General features: G+C 41.6%; 1 protein-coding gene across 4 annotated transcripts in view; it reads right to left on the bottom strand.

The window, feature by feature from the left end:
- Nucleotides 1-341: 341 nt before the first annotated feature.
- IDE (insulin degrading enzyme) overlaps nucleotides 342-20,541 on the bottom strand; it is a 96,216-nt gene continuing 76,016 nt past the window's right edge. For 2 of the 4 annotated variants that reach the window (XM_037047358.1, XM_037047361.1), the window contains exons 15-25: nucleotides 19,663-19,807; nucleotides 17,741-17,851; nucleotides 17,506-17,626; nucleotides 14,675-14,766; nucleotides 13,624-13,735; nucleotides 11,590-11,757; nucleotides 9,930-10,202; nucleotides 8,373-8,434; nucleotides 4,089-4,161; nucleotides 3,325-3,392; nucleotides 342-2,653 (exon numbers count right to left, since the gene is read on the bottom strand). In XM_037047358.1, coding sequence (XP_036903253.1) covers nucleotides 2,558-2,653; nucleotides 3,325-3,392; nucleotides 4,089-4,161; nucleotides 8,373-8,434; nucleotides 9,930-10,202; nucleotides 11,590-11,757; nucleotides 13,624-13,735; nucleotides 14,675-14,766; nucleotides 17,506-17,626; nucleotides 17,741-17,851; nucleotides 19,663-19,807 — 1,321 coding nt within the window. In that variant the 3' untranslated portion in view covers nucleotides 342-2,557. Of the gene's footprint in view, nucleotides 2,654-3,324; nucleotides 3,393-4,088; nucleotides 4,162-8,372; nucleotides 8,435-9,929; nucleotides 10,203-11,589; nucleotides 11,758-13,623; nucleotides 13,736-14,674; nucleotides 14,767-17,505; nucleotides 17,627-17,740; nucleotides 17,852-19,662; nucleotides 19,808-20,299; nucleotides 20,445-20,541 lie in introns of all 4 variants that reach the window. The other 2 variants (XM_037047357.1, XM_037047360.1) reach the window with 1 other exon arrangement.

Consider the following 20,541-nt stretch of genomic DNA (forward strand, 5'->3'; position numbering starts at 1 on the left):
AATTTTTCTTTTTCTGCCCTTTTAATTTTTTTCTGTGTAATGCCAGGGACAAATCTTCCCGGGTTTGGTGTCAGTGGCAATACTCACAGCAAAGAGTTCAGCCTCTCACACCAAAGTTCCTGTTTTACAAAAGCAATCTACTCTTAAGAATGTGAAACGGACCCATTTGTCTGACTAAATTATTGCTGCCCAGATACACTTAAAACTAAAAATTCATTGCTTTCTGTATTAGGGACGATGAAAGCAAGAAACATGGTCGAATCAGGATGTTGAGAAGTACGATGCTGGGAAGTAGGGCTGATGATTGACCACCGAAACTTAAAAATAACACAAAAGCAAACTCCAAAGGTTAAATTCAGGCGATTTATTGTAAACAGGATTACCCTAGCACTCCACCACACTGGCTGTGTCACACGCTCTCTCTTCCAAATCATCTAGTCGAGAAGAAGACTTTTCCGAATGTCACAGGGCACTAACAACTCAGTCGGTTTCACAAATCTCCTCTCCTCAGCACTGAGTAAGTAGCCGTACCCGGAGTAGTCTGTTATTGCTCATGGACTGCAGCTCGGACCCGTGGGAAGGAGTCCGTTGGATGCCTGAGTGACCCACCAGCAGCTCTGCGTCCGGCCTGGATGCCGGCCGATGCTGAGCACAGCGAACAATCCCAAGTCCCTGGAAGAGTACGTGCAATTCCTTTCAGATTTCTTCGTGTGACTTCCTCAAAAAAATAACTGTTAAATTTCACTCATTTTTTTTAAAGAGCTAAAAGTTACTCAATAGCACATAATTTTCCACAGAAAAGGTGAGTGGATTGTTTACTCGTACAGGGCTGACTTGAACACCCATGACTAATTTTAGATCCACCTTGTAAATATTTGCAGTTTGACGAAAAGATGCATAGTCCTACAGATGCATAAGAGCAGAAGGGGGTGACGGCTCACGCACCTTCTGGGGGTCGGGGACGGGCTTCACACGCGGAAGCTCTCCGAGGCAGGGGTAAGGAGACGGTCACAGCACCACGTTTATGCGATAGAAATGGAGCCCCGCTTTCAAAAGCAGCCTCCGCAGCTGGGATTCTATCGTTCTTGCCCCAAATTTAGATTAGGTGGAAAATGGCAAATGCGAAAACTTACGATGTGAAAAGACATGACTCTACAGAGAGAAATCCTAGCAAATCAACCCACGTGGAGGTAAAATGTCACTTGAGAACGCCACTCTTTCCTTTGCCTGAGTTGGTGGGCAGCGGGGCCACTTACTGTTACCAGTGCCTGTATGTGCCCGTATGTGGGAGTCGAGTCCCAGTTTCTCTTGAAGTTCAATAGCAGTCAATACTTCAAAACAGCTGTTAAATCTATAGGAACAATTTCATCTAAAATAGTATCTCATGGGAAAAAATATTTTTTAAAAGTCCACTCCAGTCATTGTGTGCATGTTTATCATTATATATTAAAAAAAATAACTCAATACTTTAACAGCACTATTAGACTGGTAGTAAAAATGGATTTTAAAGTCTTATGGAGATCATGCTATTTGAAAATCCAAGGCTTTATTTTTTTATATCTCCAAAAAGTGTTTTTTTACTTGTTGCCTTTTGAATTCACCACGGGGCCAATATCTTGGCTCACAGACTCACTGCACCGCACAGCAAGAAGGCGCTGCGGGCGTCTGTGGTAGCTGACGCTGGGAGAGCACGCCACACGCGTGGCGGGGCCAAAGTCCGCCGGCCCATGCTCGCCGCCCACAGTGACATGCCGATGGGGAAGTGAGAACGATGGAAACCACTGCAAACCAACTAACAACAGTGGGAATGTGGACAGAATTCAATCAGAAAGAAACGAATCATAGTAATCCTGAGAAATTCAATTTGGGACAAAACCGACGTAAGGTAAGTGTGTGTTTCTAGTACTACAAATAACTAGGGTGTTCTAGGGCTTTCCAGAACTAGTTTGAATAAAAAACATGTTCAAATTTTATAAAAAGGTTAAAACCATGCCTTATAATCAGCAATTTCACTAATAAAAGAAAACTACATTACTTTGTTCTTTATGTGCCAAACGTATGTTCTCTATTGATTTACATGAAACCATCCAGTAGAAAGCAAATGTGAGGATCGGTTTTTAAAAAGACAGGCTTCCTTGTGTGAAGCCTGTCTTTCTAGATGCGTGGAAGCCTTTCCTGTCAACCTAGGAGGCTTTTTAAAAAAGGTAACATTTTCTTCTAACAAGTAACTATTTTACAGAATAGGGAAGGAAGAGTCTATAGGAATATCATTCATCATTTTAAGTATTGTTATATAAGGAAAATTCTTCATAGTAATGAAAAAAATTTTAAAATATTTAAGAGGCATGTATTTTAAAAATATTCTACATCTATTAGATTTTGCAATTTAATTACTTTGGATTTTAATATTTCTACATAATAACATCGGACAACATCTCTTTTTCTGTTTGGGTCTCTACTAGTGAACCAGCAACTGTGAAAGTGGCCACGGTGGTTTCCGAGCCCCTGGAAGGGTCAGGAACGCGTCCTCCTGCTCGTCGCTGCCCGTGGGGGGTCTTCAGAGTTTGGCAGCCATGAAGTTAATATGTGGCTTCACGAGAGGAAACAGTGGCAAACCACGCTTGAACTCGGTCATGTTCTGAATCACTTCAGGCTGCAAAGAAAAGGTTTCCTCTTAGTGTATTTAACCTAAAAAGCGGACTGAATGGGACATAGACATTTTTCTTTTCTTTGTTTTTCATAGGCACTAGTTTCTACCCCATATATTATGATCTGCTGACCTTTCCCCCTGGATCAGCAGGGCCGGAGTTCACTCAGACCTACAGTAAAGTCCCTGATGGGACTGTGGGCCAGAGGAAGACTCAGCTCTCCTCTGGGCGCACAGGCTGCACACTAAGGGCTCAGCACCATGGCTTCTGCAGGGCACCAGAGTCGGTGTGCCCACCTGACAATGGCCTGGTTACATGGTCAGCTTTCCTCCTCCTTCAATTAAATGGCACCCTTCCAGATGATTAAAATGTGCAGGCATTGTGGAAAGGGCTGAGGACATTAGTGGCTGGAGAGGGCTCGGGGCAGAGTAACACACTGTTCAAGCTAGAGACAAAGACACACAAGGTCACAGGTTCAGTCTCTGTGCCACTGAGAAGGTCTGAGTCCTGGGAGCTGTCAGAAAGAATGGGGGCCCGGCCTTTAGAGAGACCCTCAGTAGAGGCTGGAAACCTGGTGACCTGAAGCCTCTCGGTCTTACATGTTCTGGTGAACAAGCTCCTCCTAAGTAGTAAGTCCTTTAACAGTGCAAGCTAACGAAACGTTTACATTTCTTACGTGTGGCAAGGCTGGTGCTTGTGACAAATTTATATCATTTTGACATGGGAACTCTCCAACCACAGGACCTATAAGAAAATGAAGGGGTCAATGCTTTGCATTTATCGATACTAGCACACAAGAGCAACTTTCAAAAACAAAAACAAAACTGAAACCAGACTCAACTCATTAGTTAAAATGAGTAGCAGACCTGGTGCACGTACTTCTCATATCCCCTCAGGAGGCCTGCCCCCCACGGCCCTGACCGCTAGTCCTGCCTCCTATCTGGAGTGTCGCCAGTGGTGGCTCATGCTGTTACCATGGTCACTAAAGCCTTGGCAGCAGCAATTTCAGTGCCCAGGCCTGACCTCACTGGACCCTGAAGCTCTGGCCACCACCACAATGCAGAAGGCCACGAGTGAATGGTTGTGGGGCAGACCTTGGCAGTGAGAGACAGGAGGGACTGAACAGGCAGACTCCTCGCCCTCCTCTGCAGGCCCAGTGCCCCACACAGCTTCGCTGGGCATGCCCCACCAGCAGTAGCCACGTTTTCCCACAAACCGCGGCCGGCCTGGCACACGCCACCTGGCGTGGCTCTCTCCTTCGCTGCCTCGTTGCCCTTCCCCTTATTTGTACTTCGTTGGAGCAGGCCCTGCCTCCAGTCAGCTCCCCTTCTGCACCTTCTCACTTCCTGGTGCTTTGTAAGGGCTGCGGCTATGGCCAAGGACAACTATCATGTGTCTAAAAATATACATTTTTTAAAAAAGCCAGTGTTCAATACTTACAAGAATCCATTTCTCTGGCAAGAACATGGACGGATACCTTATGTCTCCTCGGGGCATCTACTGCCAACATTTCCTAGGTAGAAAGAATAGCAAAGTCACCCTTCTGCCCCATTAAGAAACAAAAAGCTGCTCTCTGTTAACTATGAGGAATCAGCTCTCACCAGAAACAGAAAAGATGCTTCCTTTTCTTTCCCAACACTTACAGAATTTCATTCAAACTTTATGAAGATTAAGCAAGAATTATTCTTCACCCCATGTTACAAAGGCGAAGAATGAGTCTAAGGAGACTGAGCCCTGTGCTCAGTGAGTGCAGGGCTGGGGTGACAAACCCAGCCCAGCACTCGCTGGGGCGCAGTGCTGAGACAGTGGCCCGGGCGCGGTCAGGGGATGGCCACAGGCCGGCTCCCCTAAGACCCTTCTCAGACTCTGCACCAGGTCACTGCTGTGGTTCCTCATCCACCAAGAGAGAAGGAAGCCAGCATGTACTGGGCTCTGCCTTGTATCAAGTGCTCCCTATGTCAGCTCACTTGAGTCTCTGTAAGCTAAGCACCTAGATGGCTGCTATTTGAGACACACAAACTCTAAAACAGCGAGAGGTGCAAGGACTTGCTGGCATCCCACAGCTTGTCAGGGATGGTGTCAGAGGGAGGCCTGCTGGCTCTCTCCATTCCACCACCTGGTTTTGAGGGACTCCCCTTGGCTCCTTCCACCAACACCAGGCGTGGTCGGTTGGCAGACAGATCCCGTGGGGAGTGTCCCTTCACCTTTTCCTTAACACTGGATCTTTATCTGCCTTTTGTGAAGGGAAAACACAAGTTGTGATAAAGCTTCCCCTGATGCCTCAGCCAGGGGAAGTAATGTTTCCTATCCTCAGAGGAAGAGATCACCAGTGAAGCCAAATCGACCCAACAGTTATTTGTGGGGCAGTTACTGTGAGCCTGGTCCTGTGCAGTTGCAACAGAAACCCTGCTGATTGTGCACACACACTCGACCTCGGCTCCCTGCAGCGGGAGGACCAGCCCAGATTCTCCCCCGGGGTGTGCTCTGGCCTCCCCAGGTTCCTTCAGGAGTTCAGCCCAGGCCTGCCTCTAGTAACGTGGAGCGCCTCATTTGAGAGCCTCTTACTCCAATTATGGGGTAAAAGTTCACTTCCAAAGACCTATTCTTGACCACTGTTCACCGAAACCTGCATAGCCTTCTTACCGACCTGTATCAGTAGACAGAATACCCTCTTCAGTCGCAGGCTGTTCTCAACTTCCTGACCAACTTTGGACAATCCCCATTTTTTTAAAAACCAACCACCAACCAACTGCATTTTCTTGCAAAACGAATTTTAAGGATCATGAGTCTCAGGAGATACTTATAGATATTCAGTTAAAAAATAAAGGATCAATGGTGAAATTGGTTCAGGAAATGAATTGCCAGTCAAAACTGAACAAGCACTGGGCTACAGAAGTCTTTACTGCGGGGCTTCTGAGAACTTCCAAAACGCTAAGGCAGTCTGTGATCCTCTGAGAACGGGAATAAGGAGTGTAGTCATTTCCAAAGTTACATGGTCATGAAGCTTTTTCTAGGTTCCCCTCTTAATACCTCGTAGGACACCAGTGCACTGTGGAACATAGCTAGGGAAACGTTGTTTAAGATTTAGCTTAAGCTCGGTAATAAATACCCACATTTTTAAGACAAGAAATATTCAGTCTAACTGCTGTTTTCACAGATTCAATACTCAGATACTACTTATGATTTTAAATGAATAATAAAATTAGTGGAAGGAAGACAAATCTTCATTTCTTTTGGAAACATTACGGTACATTATCTTAGGACTTTATTCTTTTGAACACACATAAGAAGTTATGCCTTAAAATAAATGTCTTAGAAACCCAAGAGTGGTGAACGCGATCATCTGTAGGCAACTGAGAACAGATCACAGAGCTTAACAGTCTAAAGTAGCAAACAAACACAGCAAAAACTTAGAACATCAAGGAAGAGAATATATTCTGATTTAACCCATTCTGATTAAAACATTACAAAACCCAAGGACTCAGTATTACTAATAAAGAGAACAATAGAGACTATTTATTAATAGCACTAAGTGCCAATCACAACTCATTTCAACCAATATTCCAATGACGTCCTATTTTGTAAATAAGGAAACGGAGGCTTACAAGTTTAAGTAACTTGGCCGAGGGCGCTGAGCCCCCAGGCTGTGTGTACGTTCCTGCTGCTGCTCCCACAGGTGAAAGGACCTCTGGAGGAGCTGAGACCAGCGAGTGAGGCTGGCCGCTCTCAGCAGGGTCCTCCAGGCAAGCAAAGAGCAGTCAGTGGACCTGCGTACTCTGCTGCTACACCTAACCCTGCCCCCAGCGGTCCGATTGTGTAGCTCTTTCTTCCTCTACAAGGCCTGTCCAACTGTTTTGCACTCCTGGTCCATACCTTAAATATATTGTGACATGTAATCACCAAAAAAATCTCATAATGTGTTAAGTGAATTACGATTTTGTGTTGGGCTGTAGGTTGGAACCCCATTCTACACAGAGATTACCTGGGGTTATATTTCATATCAAAATTTTGCTTTACATATTTTTATGAACAAAAATATATAAACTTTTACATATATATTTTGTGGATATATTATATTAATAATTAATATATAATATTAATTATTAATATGTTATATTAATAATTTTATTTTTAAAAGCAGTTTCAGGTCCACAGCAAAATTGGGTGGAAGGCAGATTTCCTGTACATCTACTGACCCCCCCACATATATATATAGCCTGCCCCTTATCAAAATATAGTAATTATTTTAAAGACTGTTACAGCAAAAGAGCAAGAGCAGTTTGGATGGCACTCTTGTCTTCCTTTACACAATGCAAAGGGAATTATGAGGTAAAGAAAATAACTTGCTTAGCAACTTCCACGGCCAAAAAGCTTAAATCTCACTGCTACAAAAAGCAACATTCATAACACTGGCTTTTACTGTCAAATTTTGAACCTAAAATTGTAACATCTCCCTTTTCATATTGTTCAGACACTACCAGCCATATTAATACTCGTTTGCACAGACAGAGAACAGCAGCCGTGCGGTTTCGCAGGGGGTCAGGGGGCAAGTGCAAGTGACCAGCAGGCAGTGTGAGGTCACCGTTTTCCTCTAGGAAACAGCACCTTTGGGTTGGGACACTTCCCTTGCCTCACTCTCCTCACAGCACCAACACCGGTGAGAACGCAGGTGTGGCAAACTCCGACACAGGAGAAAAAGTGATTAGCCTTCACTGTACAACTAATGTCACAAAGTCATTCTCACAAGAACTGTGTGCACTGACTCTCGTGTTGTTAGTTACAATAGATCCCTGAAAAACGACCTTGTAAATTAGATGCTCTCTCTCCCCAAGAGACATTGGCAAAGGGCAGGGACTGAGCTCCTGACTAAACTACCAGCACATAATACATCAGATGCGAACCCAGAGAAGTAGCTAGAACCCTAGCTGGGATATATTTGTAAGGTTCTATGCTAATTACAGTCTGTAACTTTGCTCCTTATCCTGCAAAGTAGACATAAAAGTATTTTACTAAGAGGTCCTAATATATTACAAAAAGCATATGTAACACTTACAATACAACTCTATTGCAGTAAAAACTTTCAACTTCTGCACTTAGCATGCTTCTCACACATTACATACCCACCTAACAAAATTTTTGCTACCCTTCTTAGAATTTTGTTACAGGTGGGGAAATTTAGATGTGCTAACCTCTTAAGGCTGTACTGGGAAAACTTGCACGGTGGTGGTGCCTCTCTTTCCTCTGGATAAACTTTCTCTATGAGCACAGGCATTCAAAACTCCTAAGATCCCTAAAGACAGTTCAGAGGCAAGCAACCATTTATGTAAAGAAGCAGCCACCGTGGCACCTAAATGGGTGAAGACAATTCACAGTCGTCAGAGATTAGACAATAGTTCTCAAGTTCTATTTGTTTTCACTGAACAAACTCAGCAATGGTATTTGTGGGCAGGGGTGGGGAACAGAAAGAAGAAACCAAAAGGCAGCGTAAACAGACAGATCCAGGAGCCAGGAAGGGCCATCCCAGCCCCTGGTCCAGAGGGAGAAGAAAACAGTATGGGTTCAATATGAACTGTCTGTTTTCTAACGGTAATATGTATCAAAAATACATCAATAAAAATTCCTCCATAAATCCTGTCTGAACGGTTCAAAGAAGCAACTAAACATATCACAGCACATATAATATTTCCCTATCAGTCACAATCTAAATATATGAATTGAATTTACCTTGTAGAATTTCATGATATCTTCCTTGGTAAGTGTCTTTAAATATGCAACTTCTATATTATCTGAAAAAGTAATCATACAGTAATTTACTAATAATCCCATTTTAGTAGCCCAGAATGCTACACTAAATGACCATATACTTCACTTCAACACTCCTAAGTATTCATGTATATATTTTAAAAATTTTATTTATTTATTTTTAGAGAGGGGAATGGAGAGAGAACGAGAGGGAAAGAAGCATCAATGTGTGGTTGCCTCTTACATGCCTCCTCCTGGGGACCTGGACCACAACCCAGGCATGTGCCCTGACTGGGAATTGAACCAGTAATCCTTTAGCTTGCAAGCCGGCACTCAATCCACTGCACCACACCAGCCAGGGCTAAGTATTCATATTTTTAAGTGAATATATACTCCTCCAAGTAGTAAGGAAATAAATTTCAAGCAAAAAGTTAAGAGTATATCCTGTCTCTCTACAAATGAGCTGTTGGACCTTGGGCCACTCACTTCCAGTTTTCTGAGCCTCAGTTTCCTCATCCAGAATTAGGGTATAATAACTACATCATGGGGCTGTCCTGAGTACTAAGAAAAATGATAAATAACAATTACACATAGCTAGGGCACATGTCAAATGCTCAGTAAGTGGTATGTACTATATTAGTAGTGAACACAACTGCCAGGAAAATCACAGGAGCCCTGGTAGGTGTGGCTCAGTGGACTGAGTGCCAGCCTGCAAAACAAAGCGTCACTTGTTTGATTCCCAGTCGCGCAGATGCCTGGGTTGTGGGCCAGGTCCCCAGTAGGGGGAGCATGAGAGGCAACCGCATGTTGATGTTTCTCTCCCTCTCTTTCTCCCACCCTTTCCCTCTCTCTAAAAATAAGTAAATAAAATCTTTTAAAAAAAGAAAGAAAGAAAAACTACAAGAAAGAGGCCCAGAAAAGGCGAGTTGGCCAAGATCCTCAGCTTATCAGCATCAGAGTAAGAACACGATCCAACTCCAACTTCTAGTGCCACTTAGCGCGGCGCACTGCTCATCTCCGCTCCGGAAGAGCAGCGAAAGGAAGTGGGCACGCAGGAGGCTTCGGGGAGCAGAGCGCTCCCAAATCGAAAAGCACTGACAAATTTTGGGAGAGCTCTAAAGGCACATGTTTGAACCCCTGTCCCTCCAGGGCAGCACTTGTGTCAAGAGAGTTCAACCTGAAAATTTTTCCTTTTTTTTAGTGTTATGGCAAATAGACACCTACATTTCTATGCACAGAGCCTCGGGGGCACAGCAATTGAACACAAAAAGTAAAATAAGATTCATCATTAGTGCATTATTATGAGATACATGTAGGTCTAGCTCTAGTTCTAGAGAAGAAAAAAATGAAAGATAGAGTTTTTCTGATAGAAAAGTCATGTTAAATAATGCTTCTTTAGAAGTGCTGTGCTCGCAGCCCCCTCCCAAATTAGCACTAGACTGTCATCTACAAAATGAATGCCATGTTGCAGAATGGCCTCGATGTCCTCAAATGTCCCACTTATATGCCATGCATGCTGGGGCTCTAATTTTGCCTTACCTCTGTCAAAATTGTATTGCTGGGAGATGATCTCCCCCCAGTATTTAGCACACTCTGCAGACAGTTTCTTTGGTTTGTCTAGTCGGCGAATTGCTAATGCTTGAATGTGTTTTTGGAAGGCCTCTTCCGTCATGTCCTCTATGGACTTTTCCATGGTGATTAAGAAGGCTTCCACTCTGCTTTCTAGGTAGTGAGGAGGCTTTTCCGACTGGATGATGAACCGTAAGCCCTGAATGCCGTTGGCACGACGTGGGCCGCTGAAGACGATATAGCCTGAAACACGAATAGCAGCCAGTCAGGGCCCCGGCATTGGAGACTCCCGCCCCTTTTCATCTTTACAAAGTTACTTTGTCAGAGCAAATAAAGTCTACTTTAGGGCTTTCTGTTATTGACCTCTGAAGAAATACGAGCAATTAGGATATCCTCCAGTCCTAAGGACAGAGCAAAGGAGCTCTTTAAAGAATAGTCAGAAAGTTGGAGATAACTTTCTTCTTAAAAAAACCCAAACAAAGGCTATTCATCAGTCAAACTCAACGTGCCATTGCTCCTAATTATCTGCTAGTTACTCCCCTTCCATCCGTGTTAAAGTTATTCCCATCCCTAAGAAATGCTGGGCTCATTTTCACCCCTAACCTGGTCCTAGCACTGTTTCCTCTCACAGCCAAGTTCCTTACGTGGACTTGCCTCTACTGTCGCACTTCCCGCAAGGTAACCCATCCCTGGACCAACTCCACACTGACTATAAATCTCTAGAGACCAAGTAATTGAAGGTCATATTTCCACTGACACTGTGTGAGCTCAACACCTTTTCTAAGCCAAGCTCTCGGCCTGCCTCCTTCAGCTGCTCCACCCTGGACCACACCTCTGACATCGGTGGTGTCTCTGGGTCCCACTTCTGAGAAAGAAACTCTTTACAGTATAGCCTGAAAGTTTAAATCACCCTGCACTATAACTATAGTTATTCCTTTACTGGTCTGATTTCTGATTAGGTCGTGAGCTCCCTGAAAGGACCAGCCATAACCTCTGCTTTCATGGTGCAGCATCTACCACAGTGGTTGTTTTAAAAAAGATTGGTACTTGGGAGAGATTCACCCAAATCCCTTTTCACCAGTTCTTCCCAGTCATTACTGGACCTGCTTCTTCTTCTTACTCTTCTTCTTCTTCTTTTTCTCATTGAACAAAACTGCTAGGATCTTTAAGACTTTTAATGGTGCCTAAAACTCTGCCTGAAACATTCCCTCAGCGAACAGTGAGTACCTCCTGCGGGCCTCAAGCCTGGGATACAAAGATGAGGAAGAGAAAGTGCCTGCACCCCCAGGGAACCAAACTTTACTGAATCTAAGCTTCTCTGGACGGCTTGCTTCCCACATAGCCACCCATAACAGCCCGCCCCGCTACCCAAAAGGCCCTCTTTATTGACATGTACGTAATGTAAACACAGTGTCATCTCCTTAAGAACTGCTTTAATGTCCATAAGATATTAACTGCTAATCTTTTAGAAGTGGATTCCCCATAAACAAGGTTTTCCGTAAGTCCTTCTGTACAGAGAGCGCATGCCTGACACAACATGCCGGGGACCTTCCACATGGCGAACTTTCTCTAAGGACAACGGGTGTTCCTCAAGGTCTGTGGTACCTGCTATCCCCCACTTCCCTCTCACCCAACTGCTCCTTGGTGCGCAGGGTGTTGAAGCAAGGCTCAGAGATGATCTGGCAGAAGAGCTCCAGAAACATGTTCTCCGAGGTGTTCTGCATATCTGTCTGGTAGTATATCTCGATGCCACAGTTGTTGTGAACTTCATTCCTCTGCTGATAAACAAACCATCCTCCTAAGAAGTTTCAAAAAAGAGAGCAGCCCATTAAAAAACTTATTTAGAGTTTAATAAAGTTAATGTTTTGTTTGGCTTTTAAAAGTTGTTCAATTTGACTGGTGTTGTTTGGCAATTCCAACCTGTAATTAATGTATTAGAATGATTCTTAACACCTGGTATTTTGAGACTGGGGTGTGAACTGAGCTATTGTTGACCATAAGGAAATCCGCAAGGGCATTTGAGAGACCAAAGAGACAGGTGCCATAGGAGAGGAGAGAAAAGACAGGGGCGTAGTAAAAAGAGGTATGAAAGATTTCACTTTGAAATTTTGTTTCTAGACTGGCATCACTTTGCCTGATGACGAAGTTTGGTTTTTTTCATCCTCACCCAAGAACATTTTTTCACTGCTTTTAGAGAGGAAGGGAGAGAGAGAAATACCGATATGAGAGAGAAACATCGTTTGGTTGCCTCCTGCACATGCCCGGACCAGGGATCATCTGTACTCCACCAGGGATCAAATCTGCAACTCAGGCATGTGCCCCGACCAGGAATCAAACCTTCAGCCTCCCGGTTAAGGGACGATGCTCCCACCAACTGAGCCACGCCACAGGTAACAATGCCCTGAGGCAGTACTCTGTTCCAGTTGGTTTTGTAGCTACTCCAGTAAGACCAGGACGCTGGTCTTAAGAAATAGAGAAGCTAACAAGGGATATGGAGATGCAGCCCAATCCCAGTGCAAGAGAAGAAGTGCTGAGTAGCTTACATAGGGAAAGGTTCGGGAAACACGGAAAGGCTGCAAAGTCAGAGGAGTGGGGGATTACTTCCAGCTGGGAGTTTTAGAAAAGTTTAGTGGAATAGGGAGCTTATGACATGGGCGAGGAAGGATGAAGAGGTATACACACAGGTCCATGAGGGAAAGGAGGGTTGGGGGCAGGAAGGAGCAATATTTCCGGAGGATAAAATAGCTGGGGAAAAAAGCACAGACCAAGTATATATGGGAAACAGCCAACAATCAAGTGTGGCTAAAAAGAAAATCAATGCTTCTCATCCCGGTCTAATAAACTTCCCACTAGACAATTTTGAACAATATTGAAAATATGCTTAATGAGTTATTGTATCAAGAGACACCACCATTAATGTAAAAGAAATCCAAAACTGCAAACTCTAATACATTATCTGTTTTTTATATTAAAATTCCTCATAAAATATGCATATAATAAATACATGTTGTTATGTTCACCTGTGGCTTTCCTAAAACAATTTCTGCCAAAGACACTATGGGCTTCCAATTAGATACTATAATTCTAGTTTTCACTTTTTTAAATTAATTAATTAATTAATTAATTAATTTTTAGTGAGGGGAAAGAGAAGGAGAAAGAGTGGAGAGAAACATCAATGTGTGGTTGCCTCTCATATGTCCCTTATTGGGGACCTGGCCTGCAACCCAGATATGTGCCCTGACTAGGAATCAAACCGGCGACCCTTTGCTTCACAGGCCTGTGCTCAATCCACTGAGCTACACCAGCCACGGCTAGTTTTCATTTTTTTTTATAAATAAATTTTATCTCATAATTCGTAATCAACTTTTCTTTAGCTTTGTGATATTTTTACTTACTAACTTTTCTATACTCAATTCCCAGTCAATTCCAGTATCATTCCCTTCAAAATAATTGCTACCTTGAATTTCACATCTTTGGTCTACCTACTGAGAACTTCCTGGCAGAATTATCTGTCTTTCAACATACTTCTAGAAACAGTAGAGGATCCCGTAGTTCTTTACTATACAACAATACATTGTCACCCAAGTGAATTTGATGTACCTGTGATCACCCACAATACTACGTCAAAGTTGTCCATTACCAAAGTTTTAACATTTCAACTTACTGTCTGGGAGCTGAACTTCTCTATACCGAACCAGCTGACTTGGAAGGAGAGGTTTTGTATGAGCATGTTCAATGAGAGTGTCTTCAACCATCTGCATAATACCTAATGCAGCCTGTGGAAAAAGAAAGGCCACACTGCATTACAAGAACACAAATGTATCTTGTCTGTGAAAATAAAAAAACAGTATATGGAATGATATCCCATGCAATATGAAAACTACACATCTGTGAAATAAACCTTAAATCTTAAATACATTTCACCCTATTCAAGTGGATAAAAATTAAATTTGTCAATTTGCATTAGTCGCTATGACAGTAATGAAGAGAAGCAGGGATGCAGACCATCTCGATGCTGGGGGAAGGCATTGCTGAAGCTGGAGAGGCACCGGTGATGGAAAGGCATCCCCAGATGAATGACAGCTGGGGCTACAGCAAAGAAAAGGAGGCGAGCATATGGCTTTCATTTGAATAAAAATGACCTTGCTAAGAACCTTGTGCCTGCCATGGGGCTCAGTGTTTTGGAGGCAGTATAGCAGAGTGGTAGAGTGTGTGAGCATCTGAGACAGGCTGACATGGGAATTCCAGAGTGCTGTCCATGCACTCTGAACACGACCTTCACCATTTAATTTAACCCTAATAACTCTACTTTTACAAACAGGGAAACTGAGCATGGAGAGGTCGAGTCATTTTCAGAGGATTACGTATATAGTGTGTGTCACAGTCAGGGTTTGACCCAGGCTGTCTGATTCCACGCCATGTGCTCTTACCCACTACAGTCCTGCTGTCCTACACAGAGTAGGGATCATTTTTCCCACTTCCTTCTGTGACTGCACAAGGCAGGGGACAGCAGAAGCGGGGGCCATGACAGTAGGTCCACACTCGTGCCCCTCCCCCTATGCCTCCTCCTCCTTCCTTCCTCCAGAGAGCAGAGAAGGTTCAGTGAGTCTGGATGTGCTTATAATCCCACTGTGGGGGTGAATAGCCTCAGACAGACTAGGGAAAAAAGCTCTTGCACTGATCCATAAAAGATTGCTAACACTTTGACCACCCACCTGCTTAGTTATGTTTCCATGAAGAAGGGCTTCAATGTGCAGCCGTGACAGGAGCTGAGGTATGAAGGCCTTAAGGCGAGGAAGGGTGACGTCTGGAAAGGGGTAAGAAAAAGAGCTCTATTTGCGAGGTTTTGTAAACAGCTTTGAAACAATTTAAGACTTATGGAAGAGTTCCGAGTTCAAAACCAGTAGAGAGAGTTCCTGTACACCCTTCGCCTGGTTTTCCCTAATGTTAACATCTTTCATAACCACAGTACAATGATCAAAACTAAGAAATTAACACTAGTACAATACCATTAACTAAAATACAAACTTTTATTTGGATTTCAATTTTTCCACTAATATCTTTTCTGTCCTAGGATCTAACCCACATTGCCACCTTACATTTAGTTGTGGTGTGTCCTCCAATCTGTGACAGTTCCTTCGTCTTCCCTTATCTTTGAGGACCTTCAGATTTCTGAAGAGTACAGATTTTTGAAGCGGTTTTACAGAATGCCTTTTGCTTCAGTTTGTCATGATTAAATTGAGCTTATGGAGGAAGAGCACCACAGGGGGAGCATGCTCCCCAGTGCGGCACATCAGAGGTGCGTGGTGCTGGCATGTTGTGGTGCTGGTGATGTCAACACTGACCACTTGGGAAGGGTGGCGTCTGCCAGGTGTCTGTACTGTAAGTACACTATTTTATTCTTTTGGTTATAATTGAGTAACTTGCATATGCTCCACAAGTAATTAAGCAATTAGGAAAAGCCACCTGCTCATCAATGCTTACCTTTCCCACTGTAATTAGTAAATATTTATTCTGAGGGAAATACTTGGAAACTATACAAATATCCTGTTTTTCCTTAACTTTACCCACAAATTTTAGCAACCCTGCTGTATATTGCTGTATCAATGATTATTATTATTATTATTATTATTATTATTATTACAGAATCCTAATAGTGAGTTTTCTACAACTCACTTTCCTTTCACATGTATTGATTCTTCAATAAGGAAAGAGTTGTGCCTTCTCTATTAGGATACCATACTAGTAATTGCTGCAATGGATGTTAAAATTAGTGGCTGAAATTTAAAGAGAGACACGGGAAAGGAATTAACAAGTGCTTGCTATTGTCCAGTATCTTACAAGATTTTATAAAGTATGTGTGCTATTATCCCCATTTTAAAGGTGAGAACTTAAGTTAAGAAAATGTAAATTTCTTGACCAAAATCATCAAGTTAGTAGGTCGCATGTGATCCTTGGTCGTCCTGGTTCTGGAGTGCACGCTGTCCTTCTCCACTGCCCTGCCTTCGGAGCCCCCTCTGCAGACCTCCATCACAACAGCTGCTCTCTCTGCCTCTACTGAAATGGTCTGTTTACATTCATTCTTTGCCACTAGACTGGAGCTCCCCGATCAAAGAAGCCCCATCTAAATAATCTTTTTTTTTTAAATCTCAAGTAACTGGAGGCTAAGGCCTGGTGCACAGCATGCAGTCAATAAGTGCTGCTGGACCATATTGAACTCTGAGGTTCTTGCTACCCCAGCACCTGGGTAGCTGATTGGCTTAGAGTCATGGGAGAGCCAGCTTCTCACAATGAGTTGTCTCTAGATTAAGCCACAGTGGCATTACTGATTGCTACATAAATACGTATAACAAAACAGAATGATTGCTTATCAGAGCAAAGAATTTCAACTAAGAAAGTGCTTTCTCATTGTAAATTACATTTTAGGAAGGCTTCATATGCCTGAGACACTTTAGAGCTTATTCATATAACATCTGACCCAGAAACTAAAAAAAGGGGTTGAGGAATTCAAAAGTCTCTGCTTATTGATCATGCTGAATACAGGTTCAGTTTCTTGAAAAATGTATTTAAAATCAATTAAGCAGTATTTTTTAAAAGAAAAAATTTTACTATTAACTGAATGCTACTCATAACCATTTTCCAAAGAAAGGTGTATTAACTATTAAGGTTAAAAATATATCTGTTCTAGTTAATTAATTTTATAATCTATACACCTTCCCAGTGCCTGAGGCAACCAATAAAATAATGATTTTTCAATACTTTGTGCTCTTGGTTTGTCACTGAAGACAGCAAAAGTAGAGTGTTACATAGTAAGTGTAAGGACTTAGCATAAAAGAGGATTAGAAATTCAACTGTATTCTTTTTCCTTATTGCTGAGCATGCAAAAAGAAGATTAATTGGTAAAGTAATGCTGGGAAATGAAAAAGATAAAATAACAGAGGATGATAGCAGTCTACACTCTTTGCAATGAAGTGGCCCTAAAAGTAATTTCATTCCATTCCATAGGCATTCATTCATTAGACACGCACACAGAAGATACGATATTATACTAGATATTAAATAAAGATAGTAAAAGGAAGGCATAATCATGGTCCTCAAGGATTTTACAACTTTCAAACAAACCCTATGAAAACTAGATTTAAACTTTTAGGAAAAAAGAAAAAGATGAAACTTCAGTCTTTACATAGTTCCTAGTTTTTACCTGAACTTAAACAGAACCAGATGCCTGAGCACCTTCTGTGGGATGAGACTCTCAAACCTAGCCCTTTTTTCCTCTTCTGAAAACAATATTAACAAGGTAAGTGCTTTGGTCAAAACGTTTAGTCATCTGCAGAAATCCACAAACAGAACTAATTAACTGCTGTTGGTCCAGGTTGAAAGCAGCAGATGTGGGTAAACTGCATGAATACCAAAGGCCACCACTGCTTTTATAAAAAAGTAAGCAATCTGGCTTTAAGAGAACTGTAAGTTATTAGAAAGCATAAACACTAGATATGAAGATAAAAGAAAAATAAAGGATTAGGCTACCAACAGAAAAGAGACCCACCATCCAGGGCTTCTTTTAACTCGTCTTTAGTCCAGGCCACTTCGGTCATCAGCAAGCGGAGGTAGTACATGGCGTGCTGGTGAGGCTGTTCAGCCCGGAAGTTGTTAAGAGATCGCATATACTAGTGAATGGAGACATGGGGTCATTCATTTTACAAACCCTTTAAAAATCACTCCATATTAACTTATGAACAAAAAAGCACAACACATTACGAAAATAAGTTCAGAAAACTTACTGCCTCTTTGATAATTTCAAATCTTTTTTCATCAATCTCAAAGGTAGCCATTTTCTCAATGATCTTCTTTAGCAAAATTGGCTGCTTGTCATTGTAACCTTTCACCGAGAGCTACAGAAAAAGTTCAGGGTGTTAAAGGTCTAAAAATATCATGCAATACCTTAAGTTTGATTTGCAAACATTCAGAAAATCCCCAAACCAAGTGCTTTAAAATAAAAATGAAACAAGAAATTAAATTAATTTAACTTCTAATAAATATAGTTTAACACTTAGATGACATTAACCGTTGGTATTGACTAATACCCAATAGCATAATCTTGCTTTTCCTAAATAAAATCAACAGTAGGAAAACTCATCTGAGGCCCAACTGTGGCAGTACACACGTCATCAAAATTTAAGTTCTTGTAAAGTCAAAAGTAAATACAGAATGTGTTTTTTAAGTTTAATCTTCAAAAAATGTCTAAGGAATGGATGGCCTGAGGTTTCCTTGGTGGTAAGAAGGTAAAAATCACAGGGGAGTGTTATCTACACACTATTGGACATGTCCCCACATTTTTTATATTCAAATATTTTTGTAAAACATATTGGGAGAAATTAGGCAGCCCCGATTTTTCTTGTGGCACTTGGCCACGTTTACCCTTCAGTGCTGGCCAGTAAGGGTCCGTGTCTTACCACGTGCTGGGTGGAGTTTTGCTGGTGAGCCAAAAGCTAATGGCAAAACAGATGTGTGGTGAGGATACACTGGGTTTTGCCTTAGGAACATTTAATAGTCTCTGAAAACATAACATTTTAAAAAGTGGGGGGTTCCTACAGTCATATTCCCTATGATTCTATTTGCACATGGCGGCACCCACTGCGGCAGAGGATACAATGCATCTAGAAGACCTATGGAATGAGAAATAAGAGGCAAAAACCTCAGCAAAAGTGAAGGCTCTCGGTCATGGAAAGCACATTACATACTGTGCAAACCAGACTGACAATTGGCTGAAAGCTCATTTTGTCACAAATAAATTATTTATGTAAATGGTGACAAGCTCCTAAAACTCAATAGTGAACAATAAACAATGGATCATCACTTTTCCATTTGGAGTTTATTTGGACTCTGAGCTTCAAATTTCCCTGGATTCTGAGAATGGTTAGGTTATATATATGTGATACATGAAAGCTACCAAAAAATTTACTTGTATGAAGAAAAAAAAGTCACTGCAAATAAGTAAAATTTAAAATCCCTAAAACCTTTTGCATAAGAATTTATAAGAGGAGTACCCAGCACATGCTCTTATTTTAGTTGTTACTAAAACATACAATATATTTTCAAGAAAAGTGAAGAATGTGTGCCATAAAGGGATGTTAATTTGGAAATGAGATATAAGTTTATAAACATCACAAACAGTGTTAAGAGAAAGGATCTAGTTATCTCTTAGAGTATATTTAATAATGCTTATTTTACAACACACTCAAAAGTAGTTAATGATGCATGCTACAAAAAATTAAATGAAAATGCCACAAATATCTGAATACAGGAACTTTCTACTACTGTCAATAGACATAAAGAAAGCTTATACGTAAATAAAATTCAAGCACCACAACAGTAACTATGGACATCTTCCACTTACAGAGGTAAATATGCTCAAATACATGAAAAGAACAACATGCTTTCAGGATTACCATGTTAAGCATTTCAAGCAGAGGAACATGCATGTAAGTGCAGCACACATACATGTTCACAAGATGCACTAAAACTCTACTAAATCATTCATTAGTGTAGCTAAAACCAATTTGAGTTCTTCAATCATTAAAAAGATGCCAGGAAAAAAACATCAATCTTCTTGTTTAAAAATGCAGAAGTTAATAGTTTTCCCAAGCTCAACATAATGCTTAAAACGGTGTGGTGCCCTTTCTTTGGTTTTCATTTTACTTACAAGTATTGCATTCATTCCTGATGCAATGCCATAGCTCAAACCTGAGAGGCGTGCTGCATATGTATACTCTTTTAAATCATCCTTCAATAACCTGATAAACAGGTATGTCATGTTGCAATGGAGAGGATCAGCATAAATGTAGCGACTAACAAAAAGAAAAACAAAAGAAATGCTTTGATACCTCAAGCAGTGGCATGGTAATGAAGAAACATGACCGAAGAGTATGGATATGCAGCCTCATGATCTGAATCGCTAGGGAAGTAGTATAGGCCGACCTTATGTCTACAGTGGCAGCAAGATGTCATTCTCTGTTGTCAAAGACCAAGACTTCAGACACAGAAGGGGTTAGATCTAAACCTAAATCAGGGTCCAATTTTCTTGAGGAGAAAAATATGATAATTTGATGAAAGATGTTTTAAAAAAAAGAAATCAAGGAAAATTGGCATAATATGAACAGTATATTGCTGAATACTTAAAATAAAAGCTAACTTAAAAATTAAATGATGAGGAAATATGATTAACCATAAAGATTAAAAAAAAGAAGAAATTCAACTCATACCCTCAATCAAAAACGCTTCCATCAAATCAATGTAAAAAAATGTTGATGAGTGGAAGGCTCTAAGGCATGGGTACTTACATACATCCCATAGATGGTATTTTGGAGGTCATAGCTCAAGCCTGCTAGTTCTGCTGCATATGCATACTCGTTGAGTGAGTCTTTGAGGAGCTCAAGGTACAAATAGGCCATGTTACAGTGCAAGGGGTCCACATAAGCAAATGGGCTGGAAGAAAATGTTGACAGTAAAATAGCTGATTTATTACTTCTCAATGTGACATGTGGCCTTTCGAGATGGATCAAGAAACTGAACATCAATTCAT

This window comes from Sturnira hondurensis, unplaced genomic scaffold (genome assembly GCF_014824575.4).
Source record: "Sturnira hondurensis isolate 20B ecotype Veracruz unplaced genomic scaffold, ASM1482457v3 Scaffold0005563, whole genome shotgun sequence".
In the NCBI taxonomy this organism is placed as follows: Eukaryota; Metazoa; Chordata; class Mammalia; order Chiroptera; family Phyllostomidae; genus Sturnira; species Sturnira hondurensis.